The sequence below is a fragment of the Ambystoma mexicanum genome, chromosome 9 (assembly GCF_040938575.1).
Source record: "Ambystoma mexicanum isolate Mex_15411 chromosome 9, UKY_AmexF1_1, whole genome shotgun sequence".
NCBI classification, from domain to species: Eukaryota; Metazoa; Chordata; class Amphibia; order Caudata; family Ambystomatidae; genus Ambystoma; species Ambystoma mexicanum.
In genome coordinates, this window is record NC_090931.1 from 1,513,219,510 (window position 1) to 1,513,239,171 (window position 19,662).

Genomic DNA, 19,662 nt, shown 5'->3' on the forward strand with positions numbered 1-19,662 from the left:
CTGGAGAGGCTTCTTCCCCTGACTGGTGGGCACAACCAGTTTTACCTTCTTTCTTCGCACCCCAGACCGGTTTGTGGTCGAACTGCCCGTGCCAAGCACCCCGGCGGCCGGATAGCCACTCACCACTGAACCGCGAATCAACGGACCGCTCCTTGTACCTGAGAAACTCTGCGGCTGGTTTCTTCCCTGGCAGTGCAACGGACTCCTGTCTTCCTCCACGACGAGATCCTCTCTTCCCCCAGACGAAGCACCGACTTGCATCCGCTGCCAGGAACAACTGCCCCCGCTGGAGTGTTCTCACCACTTTAAGGTACCGTGTCCGCCAGGCCTCCCTTTCTAAAGATTGCTACAAGGTAATAATAACCCCTTAACCTTCTGGACTGGGCTGGCCGCCCTGACCCTCTAACTGGTCCCTTTCTTTGGTCCAACTCCTTTTTGAACCGTTACAAGACTTTTGTGCACTGCAACCGTGTGACCTTGGACACATTTCGTTTGATCCCCTTAAAGTAGATCCGGCCTATTGAACTCTAACTTCACGGTTTTACTTTGCCTTCCTCGCTGGTTATGTTCTTGTAAAATTGTTGGGATCTGTTTCAACTTATTCTCTGCTTTTCTCTCCCTTTTGAAAAAAACGAACTATTAGAGTCCCATCTACGTTAAGCACCCACCGCTGTCTGAAAATAAGTGGGGCTTTACTTAAGACTTGTCTAATATTCTTTTAAGGGAGTGTATATCTTTTAGGGACCGTGTTTTTGAATTGCTTACTATTAGTGCCTGTGTGTTTTCCTAGATGTGGTTTTAAATAAATAATTATATCTCTTTTACACCAAGCCCTGGTCAGTGTTTACTTGTTCTAATGCGTCCTCTTGACCTATTGTGAATGCTCTGTATACTGCCTAACTCTTCTTGAGGGAAGTCTGACTGCTCAGCCACAGCTACCAAGTGAATCTGTGTGGTACAGACTGCTACCAAGTGGGTTTACTGCCAAACATCTGTAGTCTTAAATCTTTTGCAGTTGTCCCAGAGGGAACTGCACAGGTTTCTGCCTAACAGTCGCTGTCTGAGGCCTGACTGTGCGGGGTTGAGGAGGTTGTTGGATTCAACAAAGGCGTTTAGTTGGGAGTATGCTGTTCGGTCGATGAATTTTGCAAGGAATCTGGTGTTCAAGATGGGTCTGTAGTTTTTGGTGTTAAGGGATGGTTTTTTAAGAAGAGGCTTGACATGTGCAATTTTGAAGGCATCGGGAAAGATTCCAGAGCTGAGGCAGTCATTTAGAATGGTTCTTGCATGTTCTCGTGTGCAAGTGGACAAGAATATTTCTTTGGGGACTGAGGCAGGGCAGGGGTCTAGGGGGGAGCCACATGATTTGCTAGAAGATAAAAGGTCAAGAAATTCTTCTCTGGAGATCGGTCTGAAGGAGTCAAAGGTGGGTGAGGTGGGGGATGGTTTCGGCGGGGGGGTTGTTGGAATGATCGGTAGTTGTGGGGGGGGACAGTTTGTTGTTAAGGCAAGACGTCCTGTCAAGAGCGGTGGTTTGGAAGTGGAGGGATAGAGAGTCGCAGAGTGATTGTGATGGGGCAGATTGGGAAGAGGTGCAAGATGGTTTGACGAATACAGATATGATTCTGTGGAGTTCTTTGCTGCGGTTTCCACAGTTGAGAATCCAATTGTTGTAGGCTTTTTTGGCTTTGCGTATTTCTGCTTTGTAATTTTGAAGGTGCAAGGTGAAACCAGATCTGCTGAGACAGTTTTTTTCTGCTCGCCATTTGCGTTCCAGAGATTTATTTAGTTTTTTTGCATTCCTCAGTTTTGGAGTAAACCATGAGGGGCGTGAGAGGAATTAGTGATTCATTAAACGATGAGTCGAAGGAGTCGATGGTTAAGGATCTGTCAGGGGAGAGTGTTGTAGGTGGTCTAAGAAGAAGGGCTTTGGCTAGGTCGGGAACGATCTTTACTTTGTTCCAGCATTTGCAGTGGTTGGGGGAGGTGGGAAAGAGCGTAGGGATAGATGGACAGGGGAGTGGATGGAAAAAGGGACGATAAAGTGGTCAGACCAGATTAGCGGTAAAGGGGGGCTAGAAGTATCAGGTCATGGGAGCTGAAGATGGCATCTAGGGTGTGCCCTTTAGAGTGGGTTGGACCATTCATATGAAGGGAGAGGTTGAGCGCATCAAGACTGTCGAGAAGTGAATGGGTCATGGGGTTGGTGGGAATGACCAACCAGATATTGAAGTCTCCTAGAAGAGTCAGGGAGGGGTGGATTTATTTAAATGGCGGCTATAGAGTCACAGAGGTTGGTTGTGAAATGTCTGTCGTAACCCGGGGGTCTGTAGATGATTAGGAAGCTGTGGGAGAAGGTTGGAGGTAGTGAGAGTTTGACAAGAAGGGATTTGCATGATGGAATGCCTGTCTGAGAATCAATGAGTGAGACGGAGAAGTCAGATTTGAAGAGGACTGCCACGCTGCCTCCTCTTGAAGGTCTGTTGAGTGGGATGAGTGAGTAGCAGGGGAAGAGGGGAATGCCTCATGTGCAACAGGGGCAAAGTTGTCAGAGAACCAGGTTTCAGTGATAAAGGCTAGTTCGGGTTTGTCAGAGGAGAGGAGGTCGAAGATGTTGAGTCTGTTTTTTGCTACAGAGTGGTCATTAAAACGGATGCACTTGACTTTGGAGTGGCGTGCAGTAATGGAGGTTGTTGGGTTGTGAGTAGGAGGTGAGTGGGGGACAGTGGGGGGGTGGGAGCTTGGGGCGCTCAAGGGTAATGAGGCAGGGAGAGGGGGGTAGAGGGAAGGTAGGGTGTCAGCGGGCTCAGGGTGACGACGGGTGGGGGCAAGTCAGTGGAGGTTGGGAAGAGTAGATGGGCGCAGGAGGATATGTAAGGGCTGTGGTTCACTTTACAAAAGAGGGGTTCCCTACCCCAAGCTTTCAAGTTTTCCAATGTTTCAAAATAACACAATTCCTTGAGATATTCAATATTCCAAAATAACACAATTCCTTGGGATATTTCCCAGCTCTTCGGGTTTTGACACTTGTCGCCAATTTATTAAGTTCAGCTCATCAATCTCAGTTCACATAGGTTTCCGTATTCAATCTTGAAACACTTGTGTATAGGTGCATTATAAATAAAATATCAATCAATCAATCACAGTGTGGCTTGCCCTTAGGTGGGTGTACTTGGTCTAGGCGCAGTTGTCGGACCACGCGGTCAACATATTTCAGGTCACACAACTGACATACCTTACTTGGATCTGTTTCATAGGTATCTTGCCACAGGTTCAGCTTCACAATAAGGTGTGCCTCCGTGTCTTCTCAATTGCCCTTGAAGTTTTATAATCACTAGTTTTATCAACATTCACTTGTTTAGTAGCTTTCACTTGCAAGACCAACATAGGCTTCCTGGTACACTCTCGTGCAATGAAATGACTTTAATAGTTCCTTTTGTACACAAGCTTCCCAGAACACTCTCCTGCTAGGGAACGTATTCACAGTTTCAGCTTTCTTGATCAACGCTTCTGGCACCCTTTTACCAGGTTTCTCTTGCATACAGCCTTTGCTACTATTATAATTCTCTTGCACAACTATTCTTGGCTCTTTGTAATGCTTCCGTATTTTAACTCTTGGCCATGCTTGCTTTCATGGGTTCTCATCATGTTAATTACCTTTTCATCTTTGTTCCCTTATATTCAATACAGATATTCAAAATCAAATGTGACTGGCATGTTAAATATGTGTTAATCTTTATTTCCTTATATTCAATTCATTTATTCAAAATCAAATGTCTCTGGCACTAAGCCGCCCATCCACTGTGTCTGGGGCCCCGTTTTGACCCAGTTTTGACCCAGTCGGACTCACTGGCCTTCTCACGGTCTGATTTCCACTTTCTGTGGCTTTCCGTAGACCTGTCTGCGCTTGTGGCCTATGCACGCTGGCTTCCTCTGGTGTACAGCGTCTTGCACAGCTTCTTTGCTTTCCCGCTGCTTACTTGGAGCTCCGGTGAACTGCAGTTAGCGGCTCTGCACCTGTGAGCATTCATTGGTAACTTCGCTCTGTGCCGCACTGCTTCCTCAGCTCTGCCTTAGACTGCCAAAAAGCCCTTCTCGCTTGCTGCACCAGATCACACACCCGATACCTCAGCATTTCAGGAAGGTGCTGTCTCGCCGCCACAGCTTTTGCCCTGGAAATCGTCTTCATGCTTCCTGTGCCGCACTCCATTTCTCTCAGTTGATCCTCTTTTAAAGCTCCCAAATCCAGGATAATGAGTCCAACAACTAGACCGCTCATGTTTCTTCTTCCAGTCTGTCTTCTGTATTAATGGTGGCCTCCTTGTCTCACAACCTAAGTGGTGTGTTTTGGGAGATGGCTTTCTGGACAAATAGGGAATGGATTAATAATACCCTATATAAAGGCCTGGGGGATATTTAACTCCTTACAAAAAGGAAAGGGGGGGGGATACTGTGCCAAGGGTGCCTCATACCCACTCCCTAAGTGTCCTCCACCCAGGTGACCCGCCCTCGCATATACACCTCCAGGGTCAGGATCCGAAGGCGACAGCCTTCCCCTAGCCACTTGGGAGGAGAATCTATTGGGGAAAGAAGTGAGGACGTCCTCAGATTCCTCACATACCTTACTTTAAAGAGCTTACAAAGCACCACCACAGCCTTCTACATTAGTTCTGAAATACCTTCCCTGAAGAAAGCATAGTTTGGAACGTATGATCTTTGGGCACAAGGCCCCATACATTTTAGGGGTGGACTTCATAAGATAGAGGGAACTGGGTTTGTACTGATTTTAACTTTTCTACCTATTTTTACTGCATCTGATTACTCACCTGTTGAACACTGGTGCATAATTGACATGGAATTGTATTTATCAGGATGAATGCATGTATATATGTTATAGGTGGTTTTTGATGTACCTTACTTACAGGTGATGTTTACATGCTTAGTGCGTTCCTAAAGGCATAATATATACTTACTAACTTGAATTATAGGTGTTGTTCTGGGTGGACTCACTGTAGCCCTAGACCACTCTCCCACTTTTCCTGAGACTAAGCCTTGACTCCCTGTTCACCTACCTTGACTGGATTTTGGCTAACCTCTCAGTGTCTTCCCTGTTTATCATACATAGGGTGGCTTCCTAAAATCCTCCCCCAGGGTCTGATTTTAGAAATCCTTCTTAACAATAAACATTTGGAACCTAGCGAATAAGGAATCCTCTGCTGCCTGATTGGATCGACAAGGTTTCTGTGGTAAGGGCCAGTGGGATGGCACAGGCCCGTTATCGGAATCCACAGAGTCAAGAAGCCAGGAGGCCTTGACGGCTAGGGTTCCCCGTAGTATAAAGGAGTTGCGGTAGTAGCCAGTAGTGAAACTCAGGGGATCTCTGTCCAAAGAAGAACTAGACATTGATGAAGGCCGCTGCTCCGTGGCAATACTGATATGGTTGGCAAAAAGTTGGCCTCCAAGTACTTTGTGTGATCCCTCCATATTGTAGGGAGGAAATTCACACTGCATTACAGCAGATTTAAATTTATGCTCAGCTTTAGTACTCTGACTTGGGAGGGCCTCAGGAGTTTTCTCTGTAGATTTTGCCTTAATGGTAACCTGTGAGGGGGTCTCAATGCTGGCTTCCCCATTTGTAGCACTGAGTGAGGACCTCTGTTGTGCCGATGATATGTTTAGCCATCTGCGCGGTAGCCTTGGGAGTGACTCTGGTGTTTTTTGCCCTTAAGCAGGGAGCCTCTTGGTACCTTGTTTAGCCCCTCAATGGGATCTTCAAGCAGAGAATCTAAGGGTTAGGCACAGTACCTTCAGACCCTGTGTGGGGGAACTCTGAGTTGCCTCTGGTATTCAGTTTAGTCCTCAAGGGTGTACCTTAGGACAAGTCATGGTGATGCTGCAGTCCCTCCCAGAGCTGTAAAATCCTGGCCGGGGTTCCCTAAAAAGGGAAATCACTTATCGGTCTTATGTTCTTCTCCTGAATAATATCTTCAAAGTCTTGAGATGCTGGAAGACTTCTCCCAACCGTTAGAGCCAATGACCGAGTGAGCACACTGAAAGGATGTTGCACAGGCGTCCCAGTGGTGGTCCAGGCCTAGGCACTCAAGGTAGAGTATGTGAGGATCGGGCGTCACATAGCGATGCCTGCACGAGGAACAACCATAAAAACCCTTTTGACCTGGTATAAACAGGTGGAAAAGCTGACGCAAATCCTGGGCCAAGGCGAAGATAATAAACAAAAAAGGCAGCGGAGAAGAAACATCATTTCTCTGTGGAGAAATATGATAATGTTGTCTTGAATACATCCCCTTCCTTTGTTATCTGAACGTCTTCAGGAATTCATACTGATGATTAATCTGTAGGACACTGGCAGTTTTATACTGTCTCTCATGTCTTCCCAATTGTTCTTTGTATAATAGATGTGCTTGGTTGTGCTCTGGGAATGTGATTAGGTGTTCCTGCTAATGCTGTTTTCATTCATTTGCCTGCTGTCATGTCACTCATCATTTTTGTCTTTCCCTTAATTTCTTCTGATTTTTTTTAAATGTCTACTCAAGGAGCCCCCCACACATGATTATGGTTGCTTTATGCCTCTTTGCTTCTCTGTACTGTATATATGTCCTTCAGTTACTGAGATGTTATATATTTCAATGGTGTCCTTGTTATTTTACCAGAAGGTTATGTTTTTTAAAATGAATCTACTCCATTTCATATGAAAACAAAATAGGGAAATTTACCTCAGAATATGAATTTTCTTTATCTGGCAGATTTTGAGAACGCTCTGGCAATCGTTCTTTTGTGCTGCTATATTAAGGGCCCCTGCGACGGCAAACATTATTTTTTATCCTCACTCTTACCTGTGTACTACTAACTAAAGAACAATTAACAGCCAACCCTTTCCAGTGACCCTTTTTAAAAACATTTCTTGCAACCCATTGCCGAGCCATATTTTGGGATTAATTCTTAGATCTGCATGCTGTGGTCGGTAGAGCTCTATGTGAGAAACTACATGTGCTTGTTTACTAAATCAAAGATCAAAATTAATATCAGCTGTTCAGGAGCTAAAAGCAGCTCCTCGGTATCCAGCATTAACTTGTGACTAACCAAAAACTACCAATGGGGGAACGAGGAGCTAGTCCATAGCATTCTGCAAATCTAACTTGCAAATTAGATGCAAAATGTTCATTGTGTCTATTATTTATGATCTCTTATGCATTAAGGGTTGTATAGCTGTATCCTAATGTTTATTTATCGATTTTCCCAAATACACAGAGTTAAATTCATATGACAGCTGTTTGTGTCAAGCTAACCAGGCTCTTCTTGGCCAGACGAGAATTGTTAAAGTTTCCACTCATTTGGCGCGTGTGCTGTTTGATATGCTGGGATTTACTCCATTGCTATTTCGGCGCATGATAAATGCAGTTCCTCAAGGCTTGTGATTTTCATTTCTTCCAATCTTTTATTCTTTTGAATTCATCAATTGATGGTATAGCAAGTGGTGCCGACACGTGTTTCAATCTAACAGGTCTTTTTCTAGGCTCCCAGTTTTTAGTTTTCAATACATTACGGTTGGATACATATTTAGTTAATATGTGGTCCCCAGATCAGCCATTCACCATTTATGATTATGTTGACATTATGTGACATTTGTGTTTGGACACATTACGTGGTGGTGAATCAATTCCCAGTGAAGGTGATATATACACAGTTTCATATTTGTTTGCAGATTGATACATACATTTTGAAACAATTTATTAGTTATAGCATTCATTTGGACAATGTTTCATACATAGGGGGGGGGAGAAAAGAAGAGATTTCCGTAAGCTTGATTAGAATTGGTCCCAAAGAGATATTGGTATTCGTAAGTGGTGGTTGAGTCAATTGGCTAGGGTCTCACCTGGTAGGTAATGAGGAGGGATTGTCTCGGGTCCTGCTTGGTGCAGGTACGTCAGTTTAATACTTGGTAGTTCAGTTGGCGAGGGCTGTGTTCTGCCCAGTTAGGTAGTTCTTAGAGGTCAATACCTAAGGATAAGGAGAGGTGTATATGGTTGGCAATAGCTCGTGCCAGATGGCTAGGCTGATTGGTACAGTGTTATGTTTATCAGAGCCCTGTGGTTAAGTGCACACATTATTTGGAAAGTAGACAAGTGGTCCTGGGGGCGTAGTCACCCTAAAATTGAGGTGGGTTGCCGTGGACCCTTCCCTCATCGGCCCTTTGTGGCTGTTGCAGGAAGGGCCGTGTCGATATAGTGCATAGTGTGCATATACTGCCACCCCAATTGGTAAGTACTGGGGCCTTGGTGCGGGCTGGGGCCGAAACCCAACCCAGCACGCACAAAGGGCTGTTGAGGGAAGGGTCCCCGGCAACCCACCTCAACTTTAGGGCGACTACACCCCCAGGTCCACTTGTTGTCTACTTTCCAAATAATGTGTGCACTTAACCACAGGGCTCTGATTAACTTAACACTGTACCAATCAGTGCAGCCATCTGGCACGAACTATTGCCAACCATATACACCTCTCCTTACCCTTAGGTATTGACCTCTAAGAACTACCTAACTGGGCAGACCACAGCCCTCACCAACCGAACTACCCAGTATTAAACTGACTTACCTGCACCAAGCAGGACCCGATACAATCCCTCCTCATTACCTACCAGGTGAGACCCTAGCCAATTGACTCAACCACCACTTACGAATACCAAGATCTCTTTGGGACCAATTCTAATCAAGCTTACTGAAATCTCTTCTTTTCTCTCTCCCCTATGTATGAAACATTGTCCAAATGAATACTATATTTAATAAATTGTTTCAAAATGTATGTACCAATCTGCAAACAAATATGAAACTGTATATATATATATATCACCTTCACTAGGAATTGATTGACCACCAAGTAATGTTTCCAAACACAAATGTCACATAATGTCAACACAATCATGAATGGTGAATGCCCGATCTGGGGACCACATATTAACTAAATATGTATCCAACCGTTATGTATTGAAAACTAAAAACTGGTAGCCTAGAAAAAGACCTGTTAGGTCGAAACACGTGTCGGCACCACCTGCTATACCATCAATTGATGAATTCAAAAGAATAAAAGATTGGAAGAAATGAAAATCACAAGCCTTGTGGAACTGCATTTATCATGCGCCGACATAGCAATGGAGTAAATCCCAGCATATCAAACAGCACACGCGCCGAATGAGTGGAAACTTTAACAATTCTCGCTTGATACATACAACAGGCACCACGAGCAGGGGCCTTTTTACAAGTTTGCACCGACTGGCTGCTAGTGCACCGCTAACAGAGATGGAGGGCGCGGCGACCCATGGTCCCTGGTGCTCCAAATGCATCTTCTTGGCCAAAAGCAGAGGTTAAATAGCGTCCCATAATTTTTAACCCTGCTAAAAACAGCGAAAACTGGAAAATGAGCCTTCTCCTTGGTCCATCATCCTGTGCTGTCATGGTAAATGGAGGTGATTTCTTGCTGTTTTAGCACTAGATGCACTAGATGTTTGTAGGGTCCACTATTCTTGTGCTGCCGCCTCTTTTCGCTAGTCCATCAAGTTTTTTATACTTACGTTGTTCTTTATTTTGTTTTCTCCTAGGGTTAGAGCCCCCTACTTTGAGAGATGGTTACATGCACTCATTGAGGAGAGATATCCGCAGTCACACCCTTTTAACCCTGCTCCCTTTACATCATTTTTCAATATTACAGCTTTTACAATGTTGAATATGTCACCTCTGCAGATGTCGGACCATAAAATACAGCTTAAAGAGGACTAACACCACAGCTAGTACATTATTAATTTACGAATGTTTAGCACTTTTGCAACCACTTTGAACCCACCACTAAAGGTGGGATCTGCAATGTCCCATCAGGTTTACCGGGAGATTACATTTCTTATTCCCTCTCCTCCCGCCACAGTGTGTGTTGCTAGGGGTTCTTCACAGAATGTATCTGCTGATGCCTGTACAGATTTGAACTGTGTGTGAAGCTTTTCTCACAATCCGTACACTGGTATGGTCGTTCACCAGTGTGGATCTTCTGGTGCTGGTACAGATTTGAGCTGCACGAGAACTTTTTATCACTCTCTGTACATTGGTATGGTCGCACCCCAATATGGCTCTTCTGATGTATGTACAGATGGGTCCTTCGAGCAAAGCTTTTCTCACACTCTGTACATTGGAATGGTCGCACTCCAGAATGTAACCTCTGATGGCTGTGCAGGTCTGACCTCCGAGTGCAACTTTTATCACACTCTGTACACTGGTAGGGTCGCACCCCAGTATGGATTTTCTGATGGCTGTACAGAGTTGATTTCAGAGCGAAGCTTTTCTCACATTCAGTACACTGGTAGGGTCGCTCCCCAGTATGAATCTTCTCATGGATGTACAGATGGGTGCTTCGAGTGAAGCTTTTTCGCACTCAGTGCACTGATATGGTAGAGCTCCAGTATGAAGCGTTTGATGGCTGTGCAGATCGGACCTTCGGATGAACCTTTTTTCACACTCTGTACACTGCAATGGTCGCTCCCCAGTATGAATCTTCTGATGCCTGTACAGATGCGAGCTCTGAGCAAAGCTTTTCTCACACTCCGTATGATGGAATGGTCGCTCACCAGTATGGGTCTTCTGATGGCTTTGTAAGGTCGCCTTTCGAGTAAATTTTTTCTCACACTCTGTACACTGGAATGGTCGCACCCAGTGTGGATCTTCTGATGCTGGTACAGGTTTGAAATGCAATTAAAGCTCTTCTCACACTCCATACACTGGTGTGGTCGCTCCCCAGTATGGATTTTCTGATGCTGATACAGGTTTGAGATAAAAGTGAAGCTTTTCTCACACTCCGTGCACATATATGGTCTCTCACCTGTGCAGGGTCTCTTAAGTATGATTAGAGTGGGTCTTTTAGTGACGCGCTGCCCATACACGCTCCAGGTAAAGCCTTTTTCCTTCTTGTGGCCACACTTACGCATCAGGTGATGGGACTGCTTGAGAAGGCTCTGATTGCAGTTTATGTAGTTTCTAGGGTTAATTTGTAGGTTTTCAGGTTTGCCACTTGCTCCATTTTCTGTTGAAAGAAGTAGTTTCCATGTATTATTTTCTGTCAACATACAGCTTAAAAATCAGTTAACCAACAGTAGAGTTGTGCACTGCTGTCCCCATTCCCTGCTCCCAGACTGTGTGATCCTGAGAGAATCCATTTGCATCCTGTTAATAACTGTACATTTAATCAGAGATAAATACAATACCGAAACATCAGCAGAGTGTACAGGTCTGTAATCTAAAGCAAATGCATTACAAGTAACCCCATTAAGTCTTACCAGATCAGGGAGCATAATGGAATGCATCCAGTTCCTGCTATATAGTATTCATCATCAAACATTTATTGGACAAAATACTCTTAAGAGATATCAAAGTTACTGATCTGCCAATAATTAGGTCTTTTGTGAAATTGGTGCACTAAATTGCATGTATCTCTGCTTGATGCTATCACTCATTTTTACTAGTGCAATGGTGTGTTGGGAAACAGGTAACAATGAGAGTCTTAATGACAGGTTATTGTTAAGGTACATTAATATGGGAGATAAGAAGGAGAGTAACAGAAACAAGTACCACAGAAACAGATTAAAAAAACAGATTGGAAAGTTTTAAACACACTTTTCTTAATGTTTCAACATGGCATTCCAAGATGGAAATAGAGCAAAAAGCTAAACTAAAAAAAAAAAAAAAACCCAAACAGTACTAGAATTATTTGAGTTGAATGCGTGGAAATTTAGTTTATTGAAAACATGAGTTGGGATATTTTAAAAGCATAACAACACAAGCAAAAGACATGTCTAGCATTCAGCCTGTTACTTCAGGATTCAATCATACTTGGAACGAGCCAGCACAAGTTCTGTTTGATGAGAAACGGATATTGAAAATATGGCTTGCCTTAGATACTTGGCAGAGGCTGCCTGCTCGTGTCTACTCGGCTGCAGCACCACCAGCAACACTCAGCGGTGAGCAGGACAGGCCAAAGCAGAGAAGAGTGAAGACAATGAGGTTTGGCTGATCTACTTGCAGATGAACATCTAAGTCAGAAACTTCTGTTTTGACAGATTCTCTCTCGCTGAGTGTGTGGCGCCTATGAAGCTGCTGATCAATTGACTAACTCCTCTACATGGCCCTAGTATCAATAGTCTGTGGTTGAGACTCCCCAACTCTGTCGTTCACCGAGAGGGTTGCTGGCGCCTTTGAAACACAATGCAGTCTTTTTTTCTGGGATTTGTCCTTTGCCAAGTATCTTTCATGGCACTTCAGAGGCAATGACCTCCTGCAGGGATCTGAGTTGGGGAGGCGAGGCCAAGCCGTGGTATTAATCTTGACTCGTGAATTGAAACAGAAAACACAAGAAAGGCATGCACAAAGCCGGTGAGTTGGTGAGCTACATGAAAGGCTGGTGTGTGTTTAGGAAAGATTGAAAGTGAAACAAATATATCTTATAATTGAAGGCTGCACGCATGTGATTGAAACGTGAAGGAAGGCAGACCTGTGAGGAACTTTTTATTACTTATAACTGTGAAGCCAGCGGTACGGAGTAGCAGAGTGGTCCGGCGAAAGGAAGTAGCCCACTCGAAAGTCCCTGCGAACAGTGAATTGTTTGTTAAAATGTGAGAAAATGAAAGAACTCTAAAATGCATAATGGTTAAGAATAATTCCGCCAAAAGGGGAAGTGACACAGTGAATGTTGAACTTTTGTGCTTTTGATACTGAAATAACCTGACCAAGAGACACTGGTGCAAATAAGACAAGAGTCTGATCTAAAGGAAAAGTCGAAATTGGTCCTGAGGAGGTCTATAGCAAAAGCCTCGCACATTTGAAAGTCTTCGACATCAGGAAAAGGTCAGAGCCCGACTGAGGGAGACCGGAAGTGTGATAAGTTAGGGGAAGGGAACACCTAACGAATGTGAAATATGCTTGGGGAAGGGAACCCCTTGCAAGTGCTGTGTTTGAAAGGTCCGAGCCAGATCGTGAGAGAATACATTAACTTTTTGCTTTGAAAGGTCTGAGACCGATGGCGGCAGACCTGCGTGAATGTTTTGTTGAACTGTGAACTTTTAATTGAACGGCGAAAGAACTGGTGAAAGCTAGAAGAAGTGATTTAACGTGGAAGGCCAAGCGGGCCTTGATCCACGTTTTTGGAACTGCCTTTGTTTTTAGAATCTGAGCCAGAGTGTGTCATACTGTTTACGGAGACCTCCTTGCTCCAGGCTGTCCAACGTGGGGAAGGAGAGCTGACTCAGTCGTATTGCTTCTTTATGTTACGACACTGATTTTCTTTTGCATACATCTTCTCCTTTGCACACTTTTTGTATGAGACAGGGTAGGCATTGGTTTTGTTAGTATAGGCCATCTTTGATTTGACAGAGACTGACTAGGATTATGTTTCTTTATTATTTTGATGGTAGAGACTACTCTCATCCTAACTATAGGGCAGTAGGTACCATTCCTATATACAGTGTCAGCCAATGAATTCTTAAAGCTCCAAGGCCAGTGTAGAAACATTATCTGTGGCAGGCAGGATTTTAGGAGCATCAGATAGATTTCAGGGTACGATAGCACACTTATCCCCCTGGTGGAAAGGCATGCTTGTAGTCATGATATGGTCTACTGTGGAGGAGTCCTCATACAACGATAAACAGCATGTGTATTTTCTAGCATCTGGATGGAGGCATCCCCATATGGCAAACATTGCAAAAATGTGCTTGTTCCAACTAAAGTTTCTGAAGTGGACCCCATGCTCACTGTGCTTAGAGAGGCACACTTCACCTCACTGATGAGGTCCGACTAGGCCGAAACACGTGTCTAGGGTTGCTGTTGGTACTCATGTTCAGAAGAGTATTGCCTAGCATATCGGTGCTGGACTGCCTTTGTGGGTGGGACAAAGACTGATATGCAAATGGATATTTCTCCTTTGTGAAAGACACAGTGAGCTAAAACGTGGTTGTAGACCCTCCCGAGTGGGCACCTTCCCATAAAACAGGTTATTTGGTCATGTTCGTTCTAGGTAGAGGGGCTCCCAGACCTCTTTTCCCTCTTTTCCTTCCCTTTTCTTTTTGTTATCATCATTTCAGCAATTCGCTCAACATGACCTTCGGTGGGAAATGATGTTTATAGTAAACTCTTAACCAACTGTACTGTCATCACAGTTTTCATATCACATTTCCTTCCTCGCTACGCTTCGTTCCCTAGAGGACCAGGTTATCTCAACAGTCACATAGCATTCTTTACCGTGGTTTCATGGCTAACAAGGATAATGCCAGTATAACAAAGTCAGTACTATATGATTTTGCGTTGGGCTGACTTAATAGAAATGTTGTTGTTCTATTATTCTACTTAACTTAATTAACTTAAGGGGTTTTCACTGCTCCTGCGTGCGTCTCCTCGAACTTATCTCAATGAACACCACTTCCACCGTTGGATCCGTAAATAAAATGGGATTTGCACTGAAACAATACTCTCAGCTTGGCACGGAACATCATGGCATATTTAACATTTTGTTTATGCAGTATCCCTTTAGCTTCGTGAAAGATTTCTCTGACCTCTTGTACTGCCGCGCCGAAGCCCAGATATACTGAAATCGTCGAGTTAGAATGGCGGAGCTCCCCTTTTTCTCCTTTGGCTTTGAATGGTGCATCACTGTCCCCATTATTCAAAAATGCACGCAGCCGTACACTGTGGAGGGTCCATGGGGGAGAACGAGGATCGGGTGCTTGATGCACCCTCTCAAAATGGAAATGCTGTGAGACTTCAGTTTTCCGAAATATTCCCAGTACAAACTTTTCTATAAATGCCTCCATCTGGTCTATGGAATTGGTTTCTACCAGGCAAAGAACCATTGTATTAATACCACGCGAGCACCTTTCCAAATCTTCGTCCTTAATCATGACTTCTTTCAACAGTGTCTTCCAAAACGACACATCTTTCTGCAGTTTGGCATTATTGTATTCCAACTCTCTCCCGCTTTGTGTATAGGCGCAATATAAATAAAATATCATATCATATCCAATCCGGTGCTCCGCTTCTGTCATCCACCGCAGAGCTTCTCAACCTGTGCAGCCGATGTTTCTACACTACAGGATAATGTGTTGAGCTTTTGGCTCATAATATTTATATTCTGCTCAAGGACTTCCAGAAAGCCAGTCCAGTGTGGCAGCTTCCAGTACGGTCTCCTCTGCAGTGGCTTCCTGTGCAAAGGGATAACCAGAAAATGCATTGTGCTTTGGCCCTGTTGTGCATATCCGTTGTAAGGGTGCAGAAGTAAGGCTCGGACACAATGGTGGCACGTTTCTGGGTAGAAACATGAATTGATCAAGAAAGGGTTGGAAAAATGCCTCTCTATCCCTAAAGCCAAGAGCTAAACTGCCTCAAAGAAAACAGGATGTCCAAAACTAAAAAGCCTGTAACTGTCGTGCCTCAAAAGCCCAAAGTAAAGTGTTTGTGGTATTTCCAAGCAACAGAAATGTTGCCCGTAGCGCGGGTAATCCAAACTGGTGAAATAAACGATGTTTCTTAAATATAGGACTGCAAGGCTAGTGTTGTGCTCCTTTCCCCTAGACTTCTTCTTCTACTTTCCTTCCTTTTGGGCTCCTGAACCCAGTATCCTTTTAGGGAAATGTCACTGGGCAATTCACAAGGTTATGCTTCACGGATACACAGTTCTTTATCCCACTAACTTGTCATACATCTCCACCAAGCATAGGATTCCTTCCAATTAGTCCTCCAGGGTTCTTGACCCACTTAATCTCCGACTCTCATTAATTAATCCTCTTCAGTTCCAGGGTTCTTGGCCCTCTTATTTGCAACCTATCATGTGAGTGTGGGCCCCAGACTCGCAATATTCTGGACGGCTTGGTTTACTTTCCTGCCAAGCCACGGTCCTCTCATGATCTGTCTCTCTTTCTCTCACAGGGTCCCAGACACTCTAATTCTTTGTTACTTTAGACTTTTGTCTCTCATATGGGGGCGGTTCACAGACTCGCAATGTTGCGTTGTATCTGCTTGTTTACTCCCCTGCCAAGCATAAAATTCTTCCTCGTTGGCTTCTTTTACAATCAGGGTCCCTGCCCCTCCTATTCCCGGCTTCTCATATGGGTGCGGGTCCCAGACTCACAATTCATTATATTATATCTGCTCGGTTCACTCTCCTGCCAAACATACGATTCCTCTTTCTCTATCTTGGTTATTCTCTGGGTCCCAGACCCTCCTATACTTTGACTTCTATTTGAGTGCAGGTCCCAGACTCGCAATATCTTCTCAGGGTCTCAGACCCTCTTATTCCCGCTTCTGCTTTCACCCCCTTGCTTCCCCAGACCTCTGACACCTCTTGGGTAACCGCTGTATCCATTTATCTCTTCTGTGCAGGTACCACTATTTCCCGAGCAGCTGTGTCCCTTCTCGAGGCTCCGGTAGTGTTCGGGTAACCCGCGGGCATGCAGCGGCTCTGCAGATGTCTGACTTTTTCCAGCAGAATGTCCTCTCTCTTAGGCACTTCGTTGGGGCCTGAGGTGCCCAGAGGTTCGACTCGGCAGCAGCCTGATTAGTCCTTCCATCCTGGACCACATTCAGGTTCTTCATCTCCTCTGCTCATGGCTTCCCTTTCGGCTCTCGTCCGCTCACCTGGTGAACGGCTCCCGCAGTTTCTCCTCGGAGGACAGGTATCCTCTAGCATCCCAGCTGAGCTGCCTTTGAACTCCCGTGCTGGATTGTTGTAATGCATTGGGACAATCACATACCGCAAGAAGCTAACCTGCTCACTCTGGTTCTCTAGAGTGATCCTTGGACTCCTGGTCATCTGTTTCACAGTACTTGTTTTAATACCATGTGTAACATACTTTGTATTCTCTGGTATTTTAGTCTTGTCAAGTATATTAGGTTGACTAATTTTACAACAGAACATATTGCCTCTATCCAGAGAGGGGGAGGAGGATTAGGCATTGGAGAAGGGGTTGGCTGTTTTGAAGTAGAGCATACCGCGTTCTCTGTAAATGGTCGTCCCCAAACGCATAAGGGGCTTCCATCCCCATGTGATCCTCCCACGGTGCACCACCGCCAGGGGGACTATTGTACTGTGGACGCACCGCCCTGGCTCCATGGGAAAGGTCTTCCCTAGGGGAGAAGGGACGACATCCTCATATTCGTCACACCGTCCAATTTGGTCCGCTTCTTGGGCTTCCCCATATATGTTACACATCAGCGTGTGATGAATCCGATGGTGTCATCACTTCTTTCCCAGCAGTGACCTCTCCCCATGTTGCCAGGGGACGGCAGCCTCTACCTGATCCTGATCCTGGGGCGGCCATAAGAGGGATGATCACATGGGGGTAGGCAACCCTCAAGGGAGTGACACAACATCAGGTGAGATGCGGTATCCCCGCCAATCAATGGACCCTAACGCCGTTTCTTACAACCCTAAAAACTATCCCTTCCATAGTGGATTTATGGATGTACTTACCCTATCATTACCCTAAAAAGTACTGGGATGAAGAAGAATAGGAGTAACCTGAATGATGATCACTTTCCCACTACTGTGATGAGAGGATCCCCAATGACTCCCAAGGACCTTATAAGATCAGTGTGTGACGAGGGAGAAGAATAGAGGAACGAGGATAACATGTAAGAAAAACATATAGCAGCCTAGTTTTTCCCAAAATCCTATTGGCCAGAGACAGTATAAAAGCAAGGAAAGAGTCTGGAGGACCTGGCTGCAGGAATCGTTTGGTGTAAAAGAAGGGGCCTTGGACTGCAATCCCAGATAAGTGAATGGAGAAACCTTGCACCCCAACAACTGGTGGAGAACTGGGGACTGCTGGGGTACCCCAGTAACCACTTGGTCCCCCCAAAAAAAGGGAGTGATCCCCTGGGTACCAGCAGGGTGCCAGAGGGAAACTGGAGGCTCTTTCACTGGGGAAGTGCAGCTGAAAGCAGGAGGAGTTCTCCAGCTCACGGCAGAGCAAGGTGCTGGCGGTGGCCCAAGAGTCCAGACAGCTACAAGGTGAAGGACAGCCCTGTGAGAAACGTACTTTGGATAGGCTTGCGGAGAGCAGAGCGGAACAAAAGGAAGCAAGTGATGCTTCCTGAAGGTGGCAGAGGCTGGGATGCCGTTCAAAATACAGACACACACCGAAGACGCTGAGGAGCCATAAAGAGAAAGCCGGCGATCCCAGGGAAAGGGCTGGGACACCCAAGTACTCTCGGGCAGTCTAACGAAAGCTCTAGACAGTGTGACTGGGGTCTGGGACCCACTGTACAAACTTGGCGACGACCAAGAGGTGTCTGAGACCCACAGTACAATATTGGGAAAGACCAAGAAGGGTCTGGGACCCAAAGTATTCATTTGGGGAAGCAAAGCCTGAGATAGGTAAAGGGGAGAGAAGGATAACCCCTCACCTTGTGAACTTTGGAAAGCTATTACAAGAGTTCAAAAGTCAAGTGTGTATAAAGCTGCAAAAGAGAATCCCAAGGAAGACCCATTGCCCTGGGATTTTGACTTGCATGGCATTTAGAGAGAGAGAGAGAGAGAGAGAGAGAGATTGCTTTATAAAATCCGGGCAGGAGAGTATACCAGGTGAAGAGCAGATCTGGGATTTACACCTATAACGAGCCATTAAAGTAACTAGGGAAAGACCTGGTTATATGTCTTTATGTCGAAAAATGTTAATCGAGGGCATGTTTTACCAAATTCTTTTTCCAAAAAAATGTTTCACCGAATTTCCATACATAAAGTGAAAAGAGTTTATACACAAAACACTTTTACTGTAAAGAGTTTCAGAATATAAACACTTTTCATTTTTTTGAATGTGAAATCGGTAAGTGCACTTTTTGTAAAAAAAAATGTAAAAAAGAAATCGGTGCAACATGCACTCTATCTGTTGACTTACATACAGGGACCTATTCATTTCTGAAATTACTCGCTGACACTACACAAGTCGGTGTCAGCGAGTAATTTCAGAACTTGACAGCGCCTGATGACTTGCATACAGTCATCAATGAAGTTCTGCACTGGACAGCAATGACTTTTGTTTTATTTATTTCTATTGGAGGCCCCATGGGGAACCCCATTTTATGCCCTTCAAAACCCACCAAACATTTGAGAGCTTTTTCATCTTAAAATATTTATTGAAAGACTATTTCATCGAAAAATTCTATGAATCATTTTTTCGATGAAAAAGTCTTTCAGTAAATATTTTTAGGTGAAAATGCCCTTGATGAAAGAAATTTCGGGGAAAATACTGTATACCGAAACACTCATGTTAGTCTGTGCTGAAAGAGAAAAAGGCAAGATATTGTTTTATTAAGTCTCGGGAGAAGCGTATACCAGGAGAAGAGCAGAACTGGGACTGGCACCCATAAGGAGTGGCACAAGAAAACCTGCCAAGCCAGGTGTTTTGTGAGTTTGGGACTCACAGCCAAATGGTGCTTCTATGAAAAGAGAATTCTAAGGAAGATAAATGCTCTTGAGAATTGAACTCAATGTGAGATCCTGGGAAAATGAGACACAGAGTAGAGAGCTAACCTCTTGATCAGCAGAATTTGGTTAGTTTTGAGCTTTTGCTTTGGATGGAAAGACTCATGGGGAAATGAGTCATCCCCATTGAAACTGGAACTTTTA

General features: G+C 44.7%; 1 protein-coding gene across 2 annotated transcripts in view; it reads right to left on the bottom strand.

Annotated features, from left to right (window-relative positions):
• Positions 1 to 9,012: 9,012 nt before the first annotated feature.
• Positions 9,013 to 19,662, bottom strand: part of LOC138489381 (uncharacterized) — a 126,023-nt gene continuing 115,373 nt past the window's right edge. For both annotated transcript variants that reach the window (XR_011274789.1, XM_069617100.1), the window contains one exon: positions 9,013 to 11,076. Coding sequence is in view for 1 of the 2 variants with exons in the window: in XM_069617100.1 (XP_069473201.1) it covers positions 10,388 to 11,076 (689 nt within the window). In the remaining variant the exon portion in view is untranslated. The remainder of the gene's footprint in view (positions 11,077 to 19,662) is intronic.